Raw genomic sequence first — 15,667 nt, forward strand, 5'->3', positions numbered from 1 at the left:
TAAACGTTTTTGTTTCACCAGTTCTGCAGGTACCAAGACCAAGAGGTTGAGCCTGGCAAGTTGGCCATGCACTTTGTGCCAGCAGGAGTTTGGAGTAACTTTAATACCTCAATCAAACTATTTTGTCACTATCTATTTGTAATTCATAACCAGTAGAGTAGCTGACTGGTTCCTCTATTAAGTTTAAACTCTTACATTTTTAGGAGAGTTAAATTTATTAAGCAAGTAAATTAACCTGCAACTTTCCCATAGCACTGAAGCTTGTTTATCACTGTCATGCCCTCCATCATTCTTTAAACATTTGATAATCAATAGCAGTCATTTCAAATATGTCCAAATTCTTCTGTTTTAAATAAATAGAGTATGCATACTTCTTCTGGATTGGCACCATGACCTCTCCTGCCCAAATTATAGCATCAAAATTCCTCAGGCAAGATGAAGCCAGTTGAACGAATACACAGTTAGGATTAAGACAAACACCAGAAATAATTACTGTCTGTGATTAGTTTTTATCCAGATCCTATATTGTAGCTGTTGGGTGATCTTAAATAAAATCCTCTTTAAAGCCCTTTCAAACTTTCCTGAGAATAGTTGTCAGTTTAGGTATATATTCCTACTTTGTAGGGCTGGTAGCATTGCTACTTGCCCATAGATGGCACCAGCATAACACTGTTGAAGAAGCCCCCAGCCTATGAAATGAGGCGGTGGTGGCAATGAATATTAACTTGGAGAACAGAAAGAAAAAAATATCTTATAAAAAAGATATATATTTTTTTTCTTTAATGCAGCATTGATGATGGGAACTGTTCTACTTGTGGGAATGGGACTTGAGACTCATCACGTGAGAAGAGATCCCAGAGTGATGAGGCAGCATATTTCCCATGCCGGATTTGTTCTGTGAAATTGACCTTTAAAACAGCCTGAAAATGAGGAACGTGGCACCAGAGAGCAGAGCAGGAAGCATGAAATGATGTAAGATATGTTTCTTCTGCTTATGAAGTACTTCTTTTTTTTTTTTTTTAAGCTCCAGGTTTGTGATTCAGCATTTTCTGCCACTGACATAACATGAGGGAGAAAACTCTGTGCCAGAAGATAAAGTGTCTGTTGTTCTAGTCAAACCCTATCTTATAAAATGTTAGCCATCACGTATTTTTGTTCCCTTCTACTCAAACGTGGAGGGGATTATCTTCTCCCCAGACCACTTTTCCCCACATGAAATGATTCAGACCCTGAAGAAAATGCTTTGCAATTGGAGACTTGCAGCGCTCACTCTCTCTAGCTTATCAAAGAAAGACTGAGCAGAGAATTGATTACAGTGGCTAAGGAACTTCATTGGGAGAAAAATATCAGGTACCGAAAGGCTCTTTAATCTGGTAAGTTATGGGAATGTGTAGCAGGAAGCTGAAACCAGATAAATTAATATGAAAACCTGAGCACAAATTTGTTAGGCTGAAGGTGATTAATCACTGCAACAAGCTGTCAGGGCAGTTGGCACGTTTTACAGGTATGCCCAAGCCAAGATGGGCTTGTTTCTGATGGATGGGCTCTAACTGCATCTCAAAGCACGAAGGATGCTGTAGGCAAGTCTAAGTCAAGGTAAGCAGGTGAGGTTTGAAGGGCTGTGATATACAGGAGGTCTGACTTACAGTTCCCAGAGGATCTACGAAGATCTAACGGTTCCCATCTGTCCTTAACCTCTCAGAGACTGAGAAAAATAGCACTGAGCAGAAAGCGGAAGGGAAGGATTGAAACGACAGCCCCGTCGCTGGCACACTAATGTGCCCTGTGTCTGAGGGCTGTATCTTTCACCCGCTCAGGGCTCCATTGCTGTATTCTCAACACCAATTTCAATACCAGTTTTTCTCCAGTCCACAAGCCCGCAGTGTCTTTCATCTTACTAGAGTGTGAGTAAAAAGCTGTGATGCCCAGCTGCTCGTGCAATAGTTTGGATGAGTAGTTTCCTTTTTGTTTGTTGTTATTTCATCTTCTCAAACTTCATGCTCACCCGTCCTCCAGGCCTCCTAGTTTCCTCAGAACCCATTTCCTTGTATTTCCTTTGCCACCAGGTTCAGTGTACTGTGCAACATTGATAGCTTCTGGTGCAGGAGATCTTGGAGGCATTTTTACTTATTCTGGGATCATTTATTTCTCATAATTTGACAACGAGTTCTCTCTTCCACAGATTTCACATGGAGGCTTTGTGCTTAGATAAGAGCTTGTCAGGAGAATTTTGATAAAAGTTTCTTTAATTCAGAAGTTCAAATCTGTAGATACTCTAGCTCTTGACATGCAAAGGTGTCTTTGCAAAATAACTTCTCCTGCAACCTGTACCTAGAGAAGTGTCCTAATCTCATTTTAAAAACAAGACTTCTCTCCTGGAAAACCAATTGCTGTTGGAAATCAAGAATTTCTCATTTCCTGTTGCCTTTTCCAGGGTCCCGGTGCTCTCGCACTTTCTCCCCACCTGCTTGGGACGATGTAAGAATTTGCTGTTCTCTTGAGCTCTAATTAAAGTCTACCTCCAGAGGGTACAAAGTGAGAGCTGAAACAAGGCAAACAGAGGGATGGAGAGAGATCCGGTTATTGTCAATACCCATGAGCTGTTAACCTGGTACGTGGAGTCTACATATGAAACATGGGAATTCAGAAGTAGATCAGAGATTTGAACTAAGATCTCCAAACACTGAGACTCCTGAGCTTATTTCTATGTTGAAAATATATCTTTTTAAGAGTAAGAAACACTTTTAAATTCTTGTCTTCTTTCTTCTTTGAGGAAATGCAAGTAGGTTTCCATGCAGCTGGTAAAAAGTCAGAGTCCCACATGCCTGAGGAAAGCAGGAGTATCTACATGAGCAAAGAGCTCCAACCCAGGAGGGCACAGAGGACACAAGAAGGATCAGGCTGTGGCTGGAGAGCTGGCAGCGGCTCAGTCGGGGCACCACATGAAGCCTTGCAATGGCTGATCTTATCTGCAAAGACTGCAGCTGAACACAGACCAAGGCAGGAGCCGATCCGGAATATTCCCAAACTTTAGAGAACGTTCACTTGTGGTATTGAATTCTAGGCTGAACTGAACCCATGAATATAATAACAATTCTTCAAAACTGAGGGGAGATGCTGCTTTTGACTTGACTCCGTTGCTTGGCTCCACTTGCTCACTCAATAGGCAGACGAAGATTATTCTCAGTGTCAGGAAAACATCCACCTTTGCTCTCTGGTTCAGCTTGCTGTCCCACCCCATCCCCCATGTGGTTCATCCGCATTTATTTGCACATCCTGCTGCTCCATGTGGGTAAAATAAGATGCTAGGACTTTTACTCCCCTTTCATTTGGCTCGCCAATGGCAAGATTCAGTCATATGCATAGTAATGTGTAACTGAAAGATGGTAGCTTTGCCCAGCTGGCTGAGATCTCACCTCTAAGCCAGTGCTCAAAAAGTCCTACCTATTCTGAGTGGTGTGGGAAGCTCTCCAGGGCCCAGGATGAGAGAAGTAATCAATTCTTGCAGGAACGTTTCTGCGATGCCGTGGAATCCAGCCAAGAGACATGATGAAAGTAAAAAACTGTTTTCTAGGACATCCAGTTTCGTTTCATTTTGTCGTGCCCATAGAACTTTTCGGCAAGCATCTGTATCCCTCTGAGTGTTGGTCGTGTCCTGTGTGCTTTTGTGATTTGGTTACCCCGGCGATCCAGCTCATTTTCCAGAAAAGTCAGTTCCATCAAAGCATTTTTAGAGCTTGAGGACTAAGATATCCAGCCCAAAAGGCTCTTCAATGTGCCACAATACTGACCGTTCAAATATCCAGCTCTCTGAATGCCGTGAGGGGTGCTTGCACAGTATGTGAGGAGAGTTGGGTGCCTCAAAAGAGCAAAACCTGACCATGCAAGGACCTGCTTGAACCAGCCAGCCGAGGATATGAGCCTGGAAAAGGAAGTCACGGAGGGAAGCCCCCACAAAGAGCTTCCACCACAACAACCAAGCAAACAACAAGCAGCAAAGCAACGAGAGTACATGACATGTTAAAGGGAGGTTGAGCCATCGCCTTCCCTGCCTTCTTCACACTTGTGGTGTGGCAGGCACAGCCTGCTCGTTCTCCTCAGGGCATAGGCAGTGGACAGGATTGCTGCAGGCTGAACCACGTGCAGGAGGAGGAGTGGAGAGACTGTGGTGATGAAGAGGTGGCAGAACAGGACTGGTGAGCTTCCCAAAGCTCTTACCACAGCAAGCCCAGGGAAGGTCCATCGCTTTTTGTAGAGGTATAGTCATGGAGTTTTCTTTGAGAAGTCCACTGTAAGACAAATCCTATAAGTGCTCCAAATCTCAAAGCAGCAGAGTTTTGGGCTTGTTCAAAAGCCAGACTTCTCCAGCTAAAGGCCACAGGCTCATACTACTGGGAAGAAATGAGGTCATGTCAACTCCAAATCTGTTCCAGGTGTCATGAGTTTTTGAGAACAACGTCAGGATCCCGGCAGATGAAGAGGAAGACATTGCACTAAGGAGATTTCCTCACTGAGATACAGACAGTATCTTGTCATCGCAGCTGCCTTGAAGTTGGGCAATTCACAGCTGCACCTGAAGTTGGGTAATTCTCCCTTTGTCACACGGCCACCCGTGCATGCGCTGAGCATCCCAGAATTAAATGAAGCCCCAGAGGCCAATTGCAACACAGGGATCTGTCGATGTGTCTGCACAAAGGCAGTGCCAGAACAAAGCCTTGGCTGAGACCTTTCTAGGTGGCTGGGGGCATTAGTCACACCAATGTCAGTGTGCACTCCGAAGCGAAACCACCAAGGTGGGTCTGAAAAGTTGAACTGACTTCTTAATACGTGGTCATAAAGCACATCGCTTGCTCAGCCCTGGCAGTTGCAGCATAAGCCAGATCTGCCAAAGGGCACTGAAGAGAGCCTGAAGTTTTATGCTGTGCCAGGGGCACAGGTATTTAGAGTTTACTTTTTTCTTTTTCTTTTTTCTTTTTTTTTCTTTTTTTCCTGGTACTTCCTAAAGTCCACCTCCATCCAAGTTAGTACTGTATACGTATTTTATTTTGTTCTCAGTCTAGCAGCAAGTTGAAAGCCATCTGCATATTTTATCCACTTCTTACTTTCTTGGAAATTGTAGGGGAAAAAATAAAATAAAATCTTTGACAGCAACAGCGATTATCCGGCCAGAGGCTGTCAATGTTAGCTTGCACAACAGCGTGGCAGAAGCAGCATCAAATCCCTCCTCCCTTTCCAGGTGGCTTCAAACCAGCAGGACCGATGCCGTGATACGACCCTGCCATCTCGTGGTCTTCCTCTTACTTGCAGGCAAACGCCAACCGAGTCTTGACAGATCCCAGAGCTTTTTTTTTCGGTAAGTTTACCAATGCAGTTTTTAATTAGTAAAGTTATTAAATAAATAAGAGTAAGAGAAAGCCTTAGTCACAGTCCTTGTTCACACAACCCATTTTATCATCAGGGATACATCACATAATCACAGAATTTTGGGGACTGGAAGGGACCTTGAGAGGTCATCTAGTTCAATCCCCCAATAAATAATTGACTAAAGAGCAGGTGGGCAAGTTGTCAGAGCCCCAGGAGATGCAAGTTTTGTGGGGGTCACAGCTGTCCTTGTGGCTCCTTCCTTTGTTCTAAGGACAGGTACCTAGATACATCTTTGCAAAACCTGAATTTCATAGTCCCAGCTTGCTATTTTTTTGGCCAGCGAAGAGGCCAGATATGCGTGTTCTGGAGAAGACAAATGAAGGAGAACAGGGAACAAGTTTCAGCAGAAGGAGCTACCAAACCTCACAAATAACGTGTGATTTATGTGGAACTGCCTGCTAGTATTGAAGCACAACATTTTAGGGAGAATATCGCTGTTGCTTGCAAGTTGGCATGAGGAAAAATAAACGAATCTCTCCCCTATGGCAAGAGATCCCAACACATGGTGGAGCTAGATGATGGCAGATGAGGGGTTCGGCCTCCACAGTCCAAGTACAAAGGTATTTCTGCAGAATAGGGCCAGGGGCTGGCTTCCTGTGCTCAGGTGCAGAATTTCATGTTCATTTTCAGCTTATCCCGTTTCAGCCTGGGTTCTACATTTTTGGCTAGGTTATGGAACAGCATTGCCTGATGCCGCCTAAAATACAGCAGTGAACTTGTCTATTGGCACTGGTGCTAAATGTACCAAAGTTAACGGGGAATTAACAAATCCTGACTTCTTGTCTGGCCTCTTCCTTCAGCTCACCAGGAGTATCTCAGCCCTAGTAAAATCTTCCTAGGGGCTCAGAGGTCTTTGTGCATCCCCTTTGTATGAGCGTGGGAAGTGCTGTGGAGCAAAAGCAATGGGAAGAGGGGAGCTTGTGTCTGTTTTTAAGCCAAGAAATGAGAAGCACTGCTGAAACCCCTGTTTTTAGCCCCTGCTTACAGTTATACACAAGGCACATGAACTCAAACGTCTTTGTGCTGAAAAGACTGGGTGCTGAAGCCCTACTCCTGCTACTAGGGAAATATCTTTTACTCTAATGAGGTACCCAAGTGCATTGGAGGATTTAGACCAGAGGATCAAGGCTTTTGCAGCCTGTTTCTCATTTGGGATATAGGCAGGAGCATGTCATTAACAGCTCCACATTGGCTGGCAAAGGAGTTGTCCGCTCAGAAGGCTTTTCTGTTGTGTTTTCTTGTTCGTTTTGCTGGGCTTTTCCAGCTGTAGCAGCTCTCACACACCAAGCCACTTATGACACCTCGCCTTGGATTCATCACCACCTTCTCATTTTGGAAAACTGTAAGTTAGACAAAGCCTGAGGAACCAAAAGGAGGAGCCGGGATACCTGGCTGTGGTGGCACAAGGTTGGACAGGAGGCCGCTGGTGTCCTGCCTGGCACACCTGGTCGCAAGCTGAACAGCCAAAGGCAACCAGGCAAGGACAAGGGCAAAGCTTCGCAATGGTCCAGGGGAGCCATGGAAGGATGGTAAAATGAGAGCAATCAATTAACAAGCTGCTGTGGCTTCAGGAAAGTGATTACAGACATCCTGGTGTAATGAGCACATCTGATGCACAGAAGCTATTTAACCTTCAGCCTTGTGCCTTGTAAAGCACCTCTGGGGCTCTGGGCAAGGCTGTTAATTATTAGGGTCAACCTTAGCAGATGGAGGTGTCCTCAAGTATGGGTTGCTGTGATACACTCAGATAATTTCTCCATTATGTCAATAACTAATTTCCTAAATTGCTCAAGAATTGACAGATTAGAGTCCATTAACCAAGCCTTAACTCCTGACTGCGGGAGCAGTTACAGTCCACAAGGGCTGAAAAGCCCATTAGTAGGCCCTCGAGTACACATACACGTGTGTGTATAGGTACCTGCCGTGTGGCAGCTCCGTATTAGCCATTAGTAAAACAAATAATCAATGCACATTAAAAAAAAAAAAAGTGGACAACAACAGACGTTGTCTTAATCAGAGCAAGCAGTCTTCAGATGCTCCGATAGCAGAGGAGGATGTCTGTAAGATTTAAAGATCTCTGTATTTAGAAATTGTAAATGAATAGAGTTAGAGTGAACTGGTAATTACACTTAATACCAAAAGTGCATCGTTTGTTTCTGCAGAGAAGTATTACGTCCGGTAAACACTTCATGGATTCGATAAGCTCTACATTGCTACATTTTTCACCCCGATGCTGTAAGACAAATTGCACTGCTCCTGTGAACACGTGCCATATAATTTGTTGTACTTCAACGCAAGATTTTTTTTCCAGTGAAGGACCAGGATCCTTGGAAAGTGCAAGACAGGAAGACAGGCAATCCCATCGATTCATAGAGAGGTGTTTTTGCTTTGTCCCCACAGACCCCCTTTATCAGCCCCCCCTCCATCCCTCATCTCACCGGTGCCCTGCCGTGCCCCAGGCAGAGCACGAGCGCCCGCAGGTGCACCCCGCGCCCGAGCCATCTCCCACCAGCCCCAGCCAGGAGGCTGGGATTGAAATTTAATTTGCCTGGTGCGTTCGGGGGCCATTTTATTCAGCTTTTCCTCCAATTTACTTGGCAAAGAGGCTCAACTGGCAGCTGCCTCACTGAATGGGCTTTGCACCCAGTCTAACCTCCTCGATTTGCAGTTCCCAGTGCTGGAAAACCTCTCTGTCTCGCTCGCAGAAGTTTCTATAGCAATCGCTGCCATCCCATCCCAGAACCGAAAATGGCAGACCATTCAGATTGTAATTTTGCTGGACGGTGATCGCTCCTCTCTCCGCTGGCCGCGGAAATTTTGCTTCTCGTGAGACGCCGCCACAACTGGAGCCCGCTCTTCTGCCCGTGTTTGCAGCAGGCTTTGCCCCCTCGCACCCCAACCAACTCTGGTAGCTGCCTGCAGGGGGGCTGAACCTTGGCTAAGGGGGAAGCAGGGCCGGTCCCTCATCCCCGGGCTCCAGGACAGGCCTGACGTGAGGGATGTTTTAACAAGCCCGCAGGAAAAATCCCGACCGACCAAGGCGTCGCTTCGTGACCTGAGCGCTATCCATCACTGGAGGTAGAACAAACAAGTCCCACAAGTGCGCTTGGCTCTGCTAATTGCGAAAGAACAGAGGATACAAAGGAGGCTTTTTCTCCACGTCAGTGAGCTTGCTCGCCCTGGCTCATTTAACTCTAGCTTAAACAATCACTTGATCTTTTGTTGCGTGCTTCATCTTCCCGTGGCGGTGATCTCTCTTAATTACTGGGACATTAAAGAACCGCGCACTAAAAATATATTCAGCGACAGAGCTGAACGGTTTTCCTTCTGCGGTGAGAAGCTGTGCTAGAATTATACCACAGCTTTCGAAGGAATTGATCGAGCATGTCTTAAGCCCCTCTAATAATCTTTTCCTATACTTCCATGGCTATTGTTGCCTGCTGGAAAAAAAAAATTAGCGTAAAGCTGAGTAAGGGGAATTGCGGATAAGTGTTTGTAATTTGGCTTTGGACTGACGCAGTGCGATTGCACTGAAAGAATTCGAAATCTTTGCACTGGCAGCGGTGCCTGAATCTGGGGCTATAGGATTCGCATTGGAAAAGAGTGGATTTTTATAACGATTTAAATGAACAATTTCAGCTAGAGAGTGGCTGAGCGCAGCCAACTAAACCCTTCACCCTGACAAAGAACTGGCGGGAGGACGACGGAAACTCATCCAAAATTTTACCAACATGAATGCAGAGTAATAGGTCAGAGAGAAGCGCTTCTGTGTTTTAATGGCGCTCTTAGAATTCAATTCAATGTACAACAAAAGTTGTTTTACAAATATGCGGAGAATGCAGAAAGCTGGAGGGGGAGCAAGTGGCCTGCATCCTCCATCTGCTCTGTCCTCCCTCCGCTCTTGCACAAGGAGCTGCCACTGCGAGTCCTCCTCTTCGGCAGACAGAAAGGAAAACACGGCCGCTGCCACAGCCCAAGGGTCAAAAGCATCTTCCATGTTGCAGGGCCATGGGTGCTGGGCCACATCCCTGCTGTTTGGCACCCTGCCCCAAGAGAAGCAGCACTGAGCTTCTGCAGAACCTCCACGGAAAAAGGTAACCAAGGGAAATGCAGCGAGAAGCTGCATTGCCACCCCGTTTATAGCAGGATAAAGGGGGTAGAATTAAACATATCTACACCGTCAATGTCTTTTTCTCCATAAATTAAGAAAAAAACATTTTGACATGCAAAATAACACCCAGAGGGTGGCAACATTTTAATGGTTAATGATAATTTAACCAGCACCTCATGGGATGCTGCCAGCTCTGGAGCATGGCTGTCACTGGGGGCAGCTGAAGCGAGGTAAGAAACAAAATCCAAGCGTGCAATCAACACGCGACAGGTTGGTTGGGCCAGGAGTTCACCAAGGATCCTGTTGTGGTCTCTGACCCAGGACTGGTACTCTCTGACCTCCACCCAGACCCCGTGCCCCGAATTTTGTACACGCCAAAGCTCTTGATGCTCAAAGCCAACAGGAGGATGCTCCAAGCCCAGGGGCTTCAGGGAAGCTGAGCCTCTGCAAACCTGTGCCCTCGCCTCAAGAAACAAGGTTGCAAGACAAAAAAATAAAAATAAAATAAGATAAAGTATCCCCAAACCCACACTGCTGGGGTTTGCTCACCTCTGAGAAGACAAACAGACCAGAGGGGCATGAGAGAGATGTGTATAAGATGGAAAAAACCTGCAAAGGCAGATAGACTGCATCTGTTTTTGAAGTATTTTTGTAAGAAGCTACAAAGGGACCTTTTTTTGAGCAAAATGTTTATTTGGACCCCAGAGACTTAACTACTGCAGGATGTTTGAGGCAAAAAAAAATAAATAAAAATTTTAAAAAATCTTAAGGCATCTTAGAGAAGGACCTAATGTTTACATGGATAACAAAGTGAGGTTGCAGTCTCCTGCCTCATACACCTCGGTGAATTGCTAACTTTTATTAGTGACTTAGAAGTTTTCTGGATGCTCTTCTCTAACAGTGGATATCACTGCTGCTGCAGGCAACACACTGAAGCGAAGTGGTGGTGGCTCCATCTTCAACATGCCAATTCCTTTCTTTGGAAGAAGTGAGGAGATCGAAGGTTTCCAGTGAAAGGTTCTCCCATTTACAACGCTAAGATGTGCTGCATCCTTTTCCTGATTCTTTTCCTGATTTAAAAAGCAAAGCAGTCAAACATTTTGCAGATTGCTATTTTAAATATGAAGAATGGCCTGGGGTGTTCTGGCTGATCCAGGCAGCCCAGACGGAGACAGAGACAAGCAGCTCACTGCAGAGTTACTACAACTCTTACCTATTCCGAACAGGTACAGAAAAACAGCACGAACAGCATGTTAAATGCTTATAAAATCTGGATTTATTTTTTTCTTTGTTACAACAAAATATTTTCAATTAAGACAGATTTAACAGGGTTCGGTTTGTTATATATTAGACTCAATTCTGTGTTTAAAAAATTCTCAGTATACATTCAAATGAAAACCTCAACAAAATTTACAAAGCCACTGCAGTTCACAGGTACGGGAGCTCAGGTTGTAATAAATCATAAAGGAAATCTGTCATTACAGGTAGAAGAAAAACTACATGAACTGGTTGGGGTTTTAATCACATACCTCAGATATTCTTTTTCTTTAAAGCAGACGTGTTGTACAAAGAGGCACATGGTGTTTAGTTGAAGGTATTAATTCTGTAGCCCAAACAAGGAAACTAATCCACTTGGAGTAGCTAAATTATTTTTTGCACTATTTACATACTTTACTGAAGTATTTTCATCCCAGAGCCTCAGAAAACATCTTAGAATATTAATGAGTTAAGCAAGCCTGGCAGCACTCCAGGGCTAGCAAATAAGAAAATAACACAATTCCCATTTTATCAACGAGGAAACGGAGGTGCAGGGGTAACAAAGATCCAGACAACTGCAGAAAGAAATCCCTAAATCTTGATCCTCTCAGACAGGTCTTGACGGAGAGACTGTTCTCCCTCCTTGTTAGGTGTCTGGTGACCATGCTGAGCACTGCTTGAAACCTGGTCATTTTGTTCGCGTTTACATTGCTGCAGAACTGGTGACATCTACCCAGCTGTAGTGTTGTTGTGATCACATTTACTCACAAAAACCCATTAATGTTTTTCCCTTTTAGATCAAAATAATGACAAGAGCAAGAAGTGCATCTTCAGTTCCTGTGAAGACCTTTAGTAGACTGTCTCCTTATACCCTGTTTGGGGTAATTGTTCCCTCTATTTGTGCAAAGGTAAATACTGAAAAACAATAGTTTAGATAGACAGACACAGTTGTGTCTTATTTATTAATAAATAAATAAGAGCTACAGCACAAGAACGTGAACTGCAAATACATCTTTCAAGATAGTCTGTAGGGATGGAGTAACTACACTCCTAGAGGTTGTAGTTTAAGTTGTTGGGGATTGTGAACAGCTTTGTCAATTGGTAATTTGAAACAAGTTACCAAGAGATTCTCAGCCAGGACACGGCCTTCGTAAACCAATGTGAAATCCTTCACGTGGTCCATAACCACAAGGATTTTACTTTCGGTGACAGCAAAATTTCATACCACATCCCCGAGGTTACTCAAAAAGATGTTTAAAATAACAACTAAGCAACAACGTTTGCTGAATGACTAAAGGGTAGATAAAAACATTCCAGACCTGATGGGTGGAAGCATATAGCATAAATCCAGCAATTTTAAGGCCATTAAGGTGTGCGTGCAATCCATTCGCAGGCATTTCACTGGTTACATTTTGGCAAGTGAAACATCTTAAGGTGGGAGCAGAGAGCGAAGGACAGCTGCTGCCTGCCAGGCAGCAGGGGATGGGACTGCCAGGGCACTGAGCACCTTGGGCAGGTCCGGGCTGCCTGACAAATTGGTCCCATCAACCTCCCCCTGTGGTCCTGACCTCAAAGCAGCAATCCACACTCTCTGGTGCAACCACAAGTACTGCACAGTGATTTAAGCAGCTTTTCCTGTTTTCAGTCTCTTTCAGCCCCAAAACGCTCCTGAAGTACTCCCCGTTTCCTCTGCCTGATTGCTGCCAGCACCTACCAGCGAATCCCAGACTTGACTTCCCTCCCACGGCTTGACAGAGTTCACCTGCATCCCAGGAGGCTTTCAGTGATTCCACTGCCCTGCTGTGTTAGGAGCTGTGCTTCCAAAAAAGTTGGAGTATCCAACTTTGGGATCAGCACACACAACGCAGAAACGCCTCAAATCCTGTTCAGTATTTGCTGCACTGGGTTGAGCACAGGAACATCTGCCTGGGGGCTCCTGGAGACCCTGGTTGAAGGAGGTTGGTTGTTACCCACACAGACCATGGAAAACCACTTCACTTCCACGGCCTGAGACTCTGTGGGAACACAAAGCCTGCCAAACCCCTCTCTCACGCCTCCCAGATGCCTCACCTGTGTTTCTGCAGTTATTTGCCACATGATGGAGGAAGACATACGAGCTAAACATGCACGCTTCTTTAAATAATGCAGATAAATATCTAGATGCAGGATGCTTTAGGGAACACAGTGCCACCTCCCATTTTCCCACAACAAATTCTGGTTTGGACAAGGCCAGAGGCACTTGAATGCTATTAGAAGAAAAAGTCCAGACTCAGCAGAAACTTCAGGGCAGTTACAGCCTAGCTGAGGCCAGGCTGATAGTACAGACTGATGTATATAAATATGTAACCATACACACTTAAATTATATATATTAGCTTTATCTATGTTCATGTATGTATGAATGAAGTATACATCTATACACACGGACACACCCACATGGATCTCAATAGTCTCTCCACTGAGAAACTTAAAATCTCTGAAGACATACTTAGGAATTGCTGAAGAATTAATCTAACTGCAATACATTCTTATCGGATTTTCCGTAAATATACATTAAAATTCTCACTTGTAGTCACTCTTGTGCGAATAACATGGTTGCACAAATTGTAAATGATAAGCAGAGCTTCTAAAAGTTATTTGGAGAACAGGTGTAGCCAGTTCAAGTAGCTTCCAGGGCAAACAGAAGTGGTCAGAACAGGAAACCAGACTTGAGCACACGACTCCCAAAGCATCTGTATTGCTGTAAGACATCCACGCACACAGGACCTCTCCAGTCCTCACTTCCCCTACCAAAAAGTCCCTTTTAAAAACCTTCTGTATTAGCGATGGGGGTTAGGATTCAGACAATTTAATCAGGCTTAATAAAGGCAGAAACTAATATTAGTGGTAATAATAAATACGGTGACAAGAAAAAGTCACACTGCAATATCCAAGAAAAACCCTCAAATTTGTGGGTGATTTGTTATATACCTCCTCCATGAGAAATTGAGACAATTTTTTTTTAGCCTTTTCAGCTCATCTGCGTAATATTTTTCTACATTTGGGGTTTTAAAAATGTGCCTTTTTTTTTTTTTTTTATAAAAATATAGTATAAACTGATACAAGCAGTACCGTCTTTTGTTTCAGTCAGATTAAAGCCAAGAATGACACAACAATTAATTGTGGTTTTAACTTGAAGAAAGCTTCCAACAAACGTGAAGATGAATGATGTGATTTTGGGAATCAGCCCCATCACCTTTTTTATAGAACACATTTGTATTGTAATATGATTACAATCTGCCTCAGTGGCACTGCGTACCACCATCCCCAGATCAGGGCTGATGTGCTAGTAGCAGTGCAAGGTGCCACAGAGATGAAGCCTGAGATAATTCAGGATAGAAATATATCAGTAATGTGAATGCAAGACACACAGCTTGCAAGAAATGGAAAATAAAAGTATTAACTTGCACTTACATGTTACAGTATACCCTGTTTTATGGTTTCTTTTACCATACATGATTACTTGGGTTTAATCCTCTGAGGTTTCAAGTGCCTTCAAGCTCCTCCTCAGTCTTGTCCCTTGGATCAAACTGCTCATTTTCAAATAACCAGACTGAGCAACAGGCTGATTACATGAAACTCTTAGAGTCTGAAAGTCAGCAGATGGCTACACAGAGGAAAAGAAAAAAAGAAAGAAAACAGAATACACTACAGTGTAGTTCTAGGATTCTAGGAGAGAACTACAGAACATCAGGAGATTCATAAAGCAAGCATTCAATCTTTCTTGTGCAAATTGCATTGTATGTGACAGACGTAGTGCATGAACCACAAAGTGCCCTCCTCACATAACATTATCAATCTACCCTGAATAATCCAGACTCTATCTCTACAGCAATACTCCAGAAAAAAAATCGAATCCAGTTAAACTTCCTGAACATCAAAGCTGTGCCTTACAGAAAAGAAAATTAAGGTAAAATTTCACATGTTCACATGCTGGTGGCACAGAAAATTAAATCAGTCTTCATGTCCTAAACATGAAAACCACTTGAGCAAAGAAACATGGTCCAGATGATAAAGTGCAATTGTTATTTCAGTTGTGCTACAAAGCTTTCCAATTCTGTAGTTGTACTTCTCTGCATACTTTTTGGTGTTTTTATATAACTTCTAATTGCAACTTTTAATTACGACTGTTTTTTACTTCTGTCCCCTTCCTTCCAGTACTGCTCAGTCTGCATTTCTGTAAGCCGTGAGATAGTACGCTGAAATGCGAAGATTTCCTCTTCTCCTGTAAACATGGAGAGTCCTTTGGCAGAATCCTATATTAATACACAAAAACAGTACCAAAAAACTGTGAGAAACAGCTGTTCATCCTGTGAAAGTTCATCCTATCTAACTCTTTATGCTGAGTGCTTTACAGACGGGGACAATAAAGGACAGCAGCAAGGCACCAATGGAAAACAAAATTAAGCCCCTAATATTAAACAAAAACACCAATTTAATTTAAACAATGCTTTGAAAGAGCACAGAAAAGTAATAATTTGGAGTTAAAACATGGTAACACACTAACCATCTACTTCCACTTTTCTGTTGATTAACTGTACAGTGATTGAGACAAATCACTTAAAGATCCATTAACAATAGGTTATAGGGAAAAGGAAAAACAGAATATGCAACATGCAAAATTGTCTGTGAGGATTTGCAAGGCAGCTCTGTACAGTCTACGAAGAGGTAGAACAGATCATTTTTTATTTCTGTACTTTAAATGTTGTAACGAAGCTTAAATCAGTATTTCCTACATGATTAAACAAATATAATGATTAACAGTCAAAATGACCCTAAAACTTATGCCAAATGGTTCTATATATTGCGGTATTTTCTTTGACTATGAGAAACTAAC

General features: G+C 43.5%; 1 protein-coding gene and 1 long non-coding RNA gene across 3 annotated transcripts in view; one reads left to right on the top strand and one right to left on the bottom strand.

The window, feature by feature from the left end:
• Window positions 1-779: 779 nt before the first annotated feature.
• Window positions 780-2,893, top strand: LOC140002217 (uncharacterized). Its single transcript, XR_011808439.1, has 3 exons — window positions 780-972; window positions 2,435-2,611; window positions 2,774-2,893. It is a non-coding gene; the product is annotated as an uncharacterized lncRNA (long non-coding RNA).
• Window positions 2,894-10,793: 7,900 nt separating this feature from the next.
• AFG1L (AFG1 like ATPase) overlaps window positions 10,794-15,667 on the bottom strand; it is a 66,616-nt gene continuing 61,742 nt past the window's right edge. For both annotated transcript variants that reach the window (XM_027454746.3, XM_027454745.3), the window contains one exon: window positions 10,794-15,086. In XM_027454746.3, the coding sequence (XP_027310547.2) occupies window positions 14,952-15,086 (135 nt within the window). In that variant the 3' untranslated portion in view covers window positions 10,794-14,951. The remainder of the gene's footprint in view (window positions 15,087-15,667) is intronic.

The sequence above is a fragment of the Anas platyrhynchos genome, chromosome 3 (genome assembly GCF_047663525.1).
Source record: "Anas platyrhynchos isolate ZD024472 breed Pekin duck chromosome 3, IASCAAS_PekinDuck_T2T, whole genome shotgun sequence".
NCBI classification, from domain to species: domain Eukaryota; kingdom Metazoa; phylum Chordata; class Aves; order Anseriformes; family Anatidae; genus Anas; species Anas platyrhynchos.